The 9853-nt window shown below is 33.4% G+C and overlaps 1 protein-coding gene across 1 annotated transcript; it reads left to right on the plus strand.

Moving 5' to 3' along the window:
* Positions 1–5630, plus strand: LOC143065069 (peptidoglycan-recognition protein SC2-like). Its single transcript, XM_076238385.1, has 7 exons — positions 1–122; positions 336–549; positions 1393–1438; positions 1902–2108; positions 3971–4084; positions 4713–4934; positions 5531–5630. Coding segments are annotated over exons 1-6 (789 nt in total). The 5' UTR covers positions 1–120; the 3' UTR covers positions 4919–4934; positions 5531–5630.
* Positions 5631–9853: the final 4223 nt, after the last annotated feature.

A 9853-nucleotide genomic window follows, 5' to 3' on the forward strand; every position in this document is an offset into this window, starting at 1 on the left:
CATAAGTTTTATCTTCAATCTGTACACGTTTGTTCATTTTCGTGATCTTTAAATGCTTTATCTGTATTCTATTAAGAATATTTAAGAAGCACGGACAATATATTATATTCCTGATTTATCATGTACGTACTAATATTTGGAAACTGTTACAAAAATAAGAATTGAGAGTCGGATTTTTATTCATATAATAATCTAAAGACTCAGACATGTTACTTCGTAATTAAAAAAAATAACATTTCAGAAACATTTTTGAAAAAAAAGATAAACACTATAGATTAAATTTATAACAAAACAGGATTCATGCAACGTCTTATTTAATAATATCTATGTTTAAGGATTTTCATATCAGTGCTCGTTACTTGTTTCATCACTAATGATGCGTACGCAGCCCAGTGCGGGTGTGCAACAGACCCTTTGCATGTTCGATCTGGAGCAGGAACAACGCATCGAATTTTAGGAACAGTCCCTGCTGGCGAATGTCACACAGATAAAGGAGGCAGACAAACAGCTAATGGATATACATGGGCTAATATTGACTATAATGGACAAGTAAGTTCGATGTATTGCAGAAATTTGAAGGAATAAACAATACTTGATAGAATGTGTTGTGTGCTAAATTATGCTTTTGTATTTTCCAAAAGTTTTCTTGTTTTCGTGTAACTGTTGTGTAAGTTTGTAAGAATTATACTAAGCAAGATAATATACTAGCAGATAACACTGATTAATTAGCCAAAAAAGGAGAAATGGAAACGAACTTAACCACGTCACTCTGTGTTCTTGTTAGATGTATTTCTATTTGTATCCATCTGATGAGTTAAGATTTTATCAACTGATTTTTACAGTTCGTTCTTATTTGGAACGGTTAAACCACTGTCCCAGGTTAAGGGGAAGGTTGTTATCCCGCTAACACGTTAAACTCCGCCACATTCTGTATGTATGTGCTTTTCTCAAATCAGGAGTCTGTAATTCAGTGGTTGTCGTTTGTTGACTGTCCCTCTGGTATCTTTCGTCCCTCTTTTGTTGATCTGTTACATGTTTTATTTTCGTTTATTTTTTATTTTTTTGTACACAAATCAGAACACAATTGTTCTCGTTTGAATTGTTTTACATTTGTCATTTTTTAATTGACTATGCGGTATAAGCTGCTCATTGTCGAAATTTCTGAGTCATTTGGTCTCTTGTGAAGAGTTATTTCATTGCAATCATACAACATCTTCTTTCTTAAATTCATAAATAATTACCACAGATAGGTATTGTGTAGCGGCATATCGCTACAAGTATAATTTGTGTTTTCACGTTTACTATGATAGGCATACATTTTAGAAAAAAGCACAAGTAGCCAATGATTTAAACAAAAACCACGATAAACCAAATGTTTATTCAACATTTTAGGATGCTTGGGCTGCAATCAATTGGCTGAATTTTAAAGCTTGTCAGAGTAAGTAATACTATAGAATAAGCTAAAAAAACAAACACGGTTGGTAATACCTTATGTTGTCCCTTCTAACGATTGGTTATAATTAATTATTCAGGAACGGTAAAGAGACATATATATTGGCATTAATAAAAATGCATTCAAGTGCGAAATTTAGTCAGCCATAAAACCAAGTTAAATCTGCCTTTTCTACATAAGGAAATGCCGGTTCCATGTCAGGTATATAACAGTTGTTTTCCATTCGTTACTGTTTGAGCTTTTGATTCGGCCATTTTGTAAAAGACTTTCCGTTTTGAATTTTCCTTTGAGTTCGGTATGTTTGTTATTTTATCTTTCAAACCTTCTTCCAAGAAAAAGTATTGATAAAATTATGTCACTGTTAACTATATTTATATGCTTCAAAATAAACGGCAGACGTATTTCCATGTTTGTTTTGTATAAGATATAGAAGACATTTTTGTTGCAGCCAATCAAGCATCTACGTCTATAGGCTGTCCAAACATTGTATCACGTGCTGGATGGGGTGCTCGTAGTCCAACAATTCCACACTCTCTTTTAACACATACCCCAAATCACGTGTACATCCATCATGGCGCCTCAGGAGGATGTCATACACAGTCAGCATGTATTTCTAAAGTCAAGGCGTACCAAAATTACCACATGGATGGCCATCGTGAGTATCTGTAATTTGAATATTTTTTTTGTATAAAGTTACCAATTGACAGCTCTTATAGCTCTCTTACTCCGTTCTTTAGATTTTAATAAGTACGACTCTCTCCAAGATTATTTCTTGTCGTGAGCAATGTGATAAGTATATCTTGGAAAAGAAACTAGAATGAAATTCAAAACAGTGTGGCTGTGGCCATTGATTGACACATTAAATTCATCCATTGACTGGGACAATTTACATGAACGTTTGTCTGTAACGACCACTGTTCACGACGTACCTACGATAGACATTTAAACTGTGGGGTCACCAAAGGTTTCTTAACGCCTTTAATTATAAAATAATTCAAAAAATTAATCAGGAATAACCTTTATGTTTTGATTTACATAATTGATATAAATCAAAACATCGTTTTATTTCTGATTAGTTTTTCGAATTACTTTATTAAGGTGTTGAGAACCTTTGGTGACCCCATAGTTTAAGTGTCTTTAAAAAGTACATAGTGAACAGTGGTCGTTACATACAAACGTTCACCTAAATTGTCCCAGTCAATGGATGAATTTAATGTGGCAATCAATGGCCACAGCCACACTGTTTTGAATTTCATTCTATTTGAACTTTTGAGCGCAGCATTGGTTTTCAGGTTCATTTCGAGTTACATAAATAATCTTTACATTTTGGTGTAATGGTATTATGCCATCGGTTGTGTGATCAAGTGATTTTTACAGCAAATAACAATGAGGGCATTCCGATGCATTTCTACCCACGTGAGTTGCGTTTTTGACTGATTTCGTATTACTGCTCGGATATTATCGAGGGCACTAAACATTCCTTATCGCTTGTTATATATATATTAATTTCTTCAAAACATATTCATGCAAATAATTTTTTTAGAACATAGATAAACGATATGAAAATGTTTTGTCGCGAGAAATAACTATATATATATATATATATATATATATATATATATATATATATATATATATATATACCAACAGGGACAAGGTATAATTAACAGTTGTCACTACACATAGGCAGACATACTTATATATAAATTTACAGTGATTGTGTGCTTCTAAAATGGAACAGCATCTTGTAGTTATACAGAAGAGATGAGTAGATGTTCATTTCTGTACACTTAAAAATACTTTATGTATTGCTTCTAATGATGTCCCTGTTTAATTCTACGAGAAGGTAAAACCTCCCGAAACGAAAGCTGACTTTTATCAGCTATTGTTAAAGCAGGTACTGCAAAGCTAGGCGGTGTCGTCGTAGAACCGTTCGGGGAGGAAGTGAAGAATCAGATCTACTATAACATCGTTAGGTTGATTTTCTAGGCACTCTCAACAGAGGTATCTGATATTAATTATAATTCAAGAATAACTAACATTTGTGTAAACGCATGAAGAAGAAAATGTTAAGAACGTTTTGCGGGAAAACATGAATGCCTTCTCAAACTCAATCATCATTTTGCACGAACTTTGTGTATAAAAAAAATATATCTATTTACCTTTAACTCACTTTTAGATATAGAGATGTGCATTTGTTCTGAGACAAGTGCCTTTGACCATCCACAAGAATGTGAGGCCATCCGATATTCAGTACAGCATTTAGGTTTCATGGAACCCTTGTCATAATAGGTGTCGATAGTGGTATAGTACAAAGAGGTTATATGGTATTGAAGAGTTTTTGTCATCCTGTTCGACAACAGTGCTTTACTTGTTATAAGCTGAAGTATTGATGTAGATAATGACAATGTTTCAATACCTTTCAGTTCATGATTGAATAGCAAGATTGGAATAACATTGGACATTTCAGGTTTATATGACGGACAATACTAATGTGTAAGCTTTATGTTTTTACAGACTGGAGTGATATTGGTTACAGTTTTGTGGTCGGAGAAGATGGTAATGTTTATGAAGCCAGGGGATGGGACGCAGTGGGAGCTCACACTTTGCATCATAACTATGATGGTCTAGGTAAATGTGTTTCATTAATTAAGCTAATCGGTATATTCCATATATTTAGTACGAGACAGTATATACATCTTCCGATGAACAAAAAAGTAACAACAGAGCAGCCACCATGGTATTCATTACGATTAGTAGATGCTGTGGCTTAAACTCTCACAAAAGCAATATAATCAATCGTAGAATTGATTAAAGGTATGACTACAGAAAAATTATTTATATGTGAGGTCAGACCTATATAAATTTGGATTTACTCAAATATGACTGCCCCTATTATAGGACTATGAAATTGCATAGAAAAGAAGAAAAAAACTAAAGATTTCGTTTGGTAAAGATAAGAATATTAAGAGTTCTGTTATTGCAAAGTTGTATAAGTACAATGTAGGTAAAAGCCATATATCAATTTCTTTATAGGACCTATTCTTTTTACATCATTTACTTTTGACATGAAGGCTTTGAAATATCGTGGTTTATTGACAGAACTTAATTGAACTGTTTTTTTCTGACTTTGGGAGTCTTCTACAAGAATAAATTCATTAGTCTGGGATGCATTTACAATATTTTACTTTTGATTGAAACAAATATAAATTACGCGATGACATATTTGACATAAATCACGACTACGTTTTTGCTACAGGTATCTGTGTCATTGGTAATTTCATGGAACATGTTCCAAATGACGCTGCTCTTAATGCAATAAAGAGTCTTATACAGTGCGGAATCAACAAAGGAAAAATCACAGCCAACTATATCCTTAAAGGTCACAGAGATGTCGGACAAACAGCTTGTCCCGGTCAGAAGCTGTATGATTTAATTCAAACATGGCCTCATTATCACCACTGATGAAGAAAGAAATTCAGTAATTAAATATAAAGAGGCTTTTTAATTACTCAATCGAATGTAAAACAAGGTGTATGCCTGTCTAATCCTTGCCTGTATCTCGGTACATGGTTCTTAAATTACATATCACGGCTTTGTAAACATGAGGAGATATGGTATGATTGCCAATGAGAATGAGAAAAGTATCCCCAGAGCTAAAATGAGATGATTGTAAGTAATTATAGTCATCTTTACGGCCTTCCAAAATTAGATTAACTCATACAATTTTAGTAGGCAAAAAAGGCCACAGCATGAATGATGAGAAAAACTCATACCATTTTAGTAGGCAAAAACAACCACAACATAAATAATGAGAAACAATTCAAACGAGAAAACAAACGGTCAAATTTGAAAACATTTCAATTTATTACGAAAAACAAATATAACATACAATAAGTTACGACAACCACCAAACTACAGGCTCATTGGTTGGGACAGACATGTAAAGAATGAATTCATTCTCATTAATGGGCGATAATCCTATTTGTTTCATCGACTATTAATTTTACATTTACAATAAGTTTACATTGTGTAATCCGATTTTGTATTTTCTCTTTTGAATTTTTTTTTCTACAGAATATCCATTATGTATTAAGTCTAGCAGAAAAAGGAAGAATTGTGTTGGAGCACTCGGGTACATTTTAGATAAAATGACTGTCCAATTTGATTATTTCAACCGATATTTTTGCAATGCCATAAGTAGATGCTTTTCTCATAATATTTACCGGTATTACGTGTTTCCACTAAAAACGTTGAATGTTTACCGATTAATACTTTAGTCTTGGAGAATGTGATTTATTCATTAGTTACAATTAGTTTTGAGCTCGGTGCTTTGTGTATTAGTTTTGTACCTCGTACCGCCAATTGCAACGGATTTTAATAGTTTGTTCTTACTCTCAATGTCTAAGGTTGGAGGGAGGTTTGATCGCGCTATAAAACCAGGTTCAATCCACTTTTTATCAACATACGGAAATGTCTGTACCAAGTCAGTAATATGAGAGTTATCCATTCGTTTGACGTGTTTCAGCTTTTGATTTTGCCCTTGCTTAGGATCTTTCCATATGGAATTTCCTTGGAGTTCAACTATTCAGTTAAGTCAGTTAAATGTTGTTTGTTGTTTTTTTTTTCTAGCATGAAAAATATGAAATATTTCAAATTTATATGACTGAAGATATGGAATAATATGTGAAGGATAGAAGACATTATCGTTTATCTAATTCGGATGTTACTTACCATTAATGTGGTAGGGATCGAGGTTCTGGGAAATGAACTTTAACTTTCTTTCCTTATATTTCAATATTTTTAAGAATATATTTTATCATTACCAAATAAGGATTGAATATCGCATCTTACTGCCAGTCACTTTTATCTGATCTGATTGAAACAAGAATTCATTGAAGACGACTGTCCATGCATCCTTCTTTGAAAGATTTACTAACATTTGCCAAGCACTTTCAGAGAATGAAGGTTTCATATAAAATTAAAAACATCCTTTACCGTAAAGATTCCACCTAGATACAATTAAAAGACGTTCATTTATTGCGGGTTCAAAACATCCCTCTAACAACGTTTAATTATTGCTGGTCGAGTAGATTCAGAAGAGACTAAAGTCTGATTTTCAATAAGGTTGCAACGATAAATATGGGCAACTTATACCGGAATTGTGTCGCAATGTTTGCCACAATATCAACATTACAAGTTGATCGTTTGTAGAGGTCCCGCCAAAAGATAGTTTAAAAAGTAAAAATGACGACGGATCATGAAATGATGATAATATCTCATATGACCATTTAAGTCGGCGAGCTACACGTAAAAACCGAAGCTAATGTTAACATTAATATCTTTCCATCTTACTTTTGCTTAAATGATATAAGGTTTTTAGGTCAGAACACAGTATCGTGTATTCCATACATTCGGAGTAGACTCACCACTTTAATGACAGGTATCCGCACCTGGTAAAACGCACATTCTTTTGAACCCCTTATCAAATCCCCTATTATTCGATAAATTCAAAGAGAAAACTTTTATAAAAGTGACCAATCAAAATCAAATATTGACTCTGATTGCAAAGTGGTTTTAATTGATCAGAAAAAGTACCTAAATCTATATTAAACGATTTTCGTCATAAAATTGGTTACATCTAAGTTAGAAGAGCTACATGTAGAGACTGTTGCTTCTTATCCTTATTTCTTACTATTGCTACACAGTTTTAATTGATAATAACACCATAAAGGAGGGACGAAAGATAACAGAGGGACAGTCAAACTCGTAGATCGAAGACAAACTGACAACGCCATGGCTAAAAAAGGAAAGAACAAACAGATAGATAATAAAACCCAATACACAACATAGATAACTAAAAACTAAGCAACACGAACCCCACCAAAAACTGGGGTTGATCTCATGTGCTCCGGAAGGATGAGCAGATCCTGCTCTACATGCGGCACCCGTCATGTAAATTCAAAGCCGGTAAATAGTGTAATTCGGTAGATCACATTCGTGACAAGGGAACGGAATTGTAGTTATAACATAATGACATAAGGAACATATCCGAAGTCACCTGTGAAACGGATATTCAATAACGGTCAACCAACTCGTGATGGCGTATGTAAAATTCACTATTTGGAACTCTTGGTTAAAAATGGAAAGGTTACTATTGAGAGATGAAATCTCTTTTGTCGCAAAGTTTTGTTTTCAAGCGACCCTCATTGTCCATTTCTAGATGTAAGATATGAGGCAGACTTAACTGTATCTGTTAATCGAATGGAAAAATCAAAAGCTCAAACACATCAAACAATTGGATAAGAATTGTTATATTCCTGACTTGGTACAGATTTTTTTTTATGTAGAAAATGGTGGATTGAACCTGGTTTTTCAGCGCTAAACGTCTCACTTGTATGCCAGTAGCAGCTATAACTATTATTTTGACAACGATGTGTGAACAAAACAAATACGGTCCCAACGAAAACTGGGGATAATAATGCCATAAGAGGAAATTTAACTAAGAAAATCAAAGACTATTTTAACATATCACATAAAACAAGACTGCACATGCTGAAATGTCTCGCCTTCTTTACTTACCATTGATATAATTTTGATAGTCCTAAATATAAATATACAACTATCACATAAACTTTGCATGATCCAAAAATATGAGGTGAAGGTCATATAAACCAAACGAGGAATACATGTACGCCTTACAATCATTCAATTCACTAAATAAAGTTGACCTATTGCTTATAGTTTCTCTAATAAACACCCTTAACAAACAAAACTAAATATTGACCAATGAAATATGAAAATGAGGTCCAAGTCAGATTAACCTTGCCAGGCAGACATGTACAGCTTACAATCCTTCCATACACCAAACTGAGCGATGAATCTTGAAAATGAGATCAAGGTCAATTTAAACCTTCGAGACTGATATGTACATCATTAAATTTTTCCATACATCAAATATAGTTGACATATTGCATAAAGTACTAGAAAAAAGACCAATCTCAAAAACTTAACTCTGACCACTGAACCACTGAATTATGAAAATGAGGCCAAGGTCAGAAGACAAATTCCAGCTAGACACGTACACCTTTCAATCATTTAATACCCTTAAAAAAGTAGACCTATTGCATACAGTTAAGAAAAACAGACCGAAGCACAAAAACGTAACTATAACCACTGCACCATGAACATGAGATCAAGGTCAGATGACACATGTCAGTTAGACATGTACACTTTACAATTATTCCATACACTAAATATACTAGACCTATTGCTATTAATATTTTAATATTGACTTGACCACCAAAGGCTAACCTTATTTACTTATCAATGAAATGAGGTCGAGTGAAAACTGTCGGGAATGAGGACCTGGAAAGGTACGCATATACCAAATGTTGTTATCTTTTGACAAATATTAAGAGAGAAATTAACATTATAAAATATTTGAATTTTATTTTCAACTATGAAAATGAGGTCAAGGACATGAGACATGTGAAAAAGCAAAAACCAACAACCACTGAATTACAGGTTCCCGACTTTGGACAGGCAAATATATACGGAATGTGTCGAGGTTACACATGTTAGTGGGATCCAAATCCTCCCTCTAATCTGGTACGATGGTGTAACAGTATAACATGATAACGAACTATAATAATCAGTTGAAAGAGGCATAACTCATCAGATAGATACAAATTGAATACACTTAACAAATACACAGAGTGAACGTGGCCGGGTACTTGTATTTAACAACAACAGAAAGACACTTCGTACAGATCTGCGAGTACTCACAGTCACTGACAGCTAGTACAAAGCCACTAACAACTAATATAGAAGTCATGCATTTCAGACTAAATATAAGCCGATTGCAACTAATGAATAAATCCTGTTTTCCCAGACTAAAGTATTAGTATGTAAACATCCATCGTATTTCGTGGAAACATGTCATATCTGAAAATAGTCTGATCATGAGAAACGAATAATCTTGTGCAATGCCAAAATAACAGTTGAAATAATCAAATTTAACAGTTATTTCATTTACAATGTACCCGAGTGCCCCAATACAAAAACAATTTTACTTTTGTTTGCTAGACCCAATACATGATGGATATTCTTCAGACGTTGAAAAACTTTATTTAAAGAAAAAAAAACCAGAATTAACTTATCTATTGTTGCAGCGTTATAATGTTATTATAATAGGCGATGAAACTCCAAATTCTTATACTGCCCCCCTTTTTTTTATCAAAACTCATTCTAGCCCATTTAAACTTCGATTCAATCATAATCACGTCGGTAATATATACGAGTATAGTTTAAATGATGTCACAAAGCCGTGATGTGCAGTTTTATAAAACAACTGATTACATAGATACAGGCATTTTGAAAATAATTAATAAGTCTCTA

The sequence above is a fragment of the Mytilus galloprovincialis genome, chromosome 2 (genome assembly GCF_965363235.1).
Source record: "Mytilus galloprovincialis chromosome 2, xbMytGall1.hap1.1, whole genome shotgun sequence".
Classification (NCBI taxonomy): domain Eukaryota; kingdom Metazoa; phylum Mollusca; class Bivalvia; order Mytilida; family Mytilidae; genus Mytilus; species Mytilus galloprovincialis.

What these genes read in the sequence shown, in the direction of transcription:
- LOC143065069 (XM_076238385.1), top strand. An exon ending in GAATTTTAAAGCTTGTCAGA is followed by an intron (nt 1,439 to 1,901) that starts GTAAGTAATACT and finishes TTTTTGTTGCAG; the next exon opens with CCAATCAAGCATCTACGTCT. An exon ending in TTACCACATGGATGGCCATC is followed by an intron (nt 2,109 to 3,970) that starts GTGAGTATCTGT and finishes ATGTTTTTACAG; the next exon opens with ACTGGAGTGATATTGGTTAC.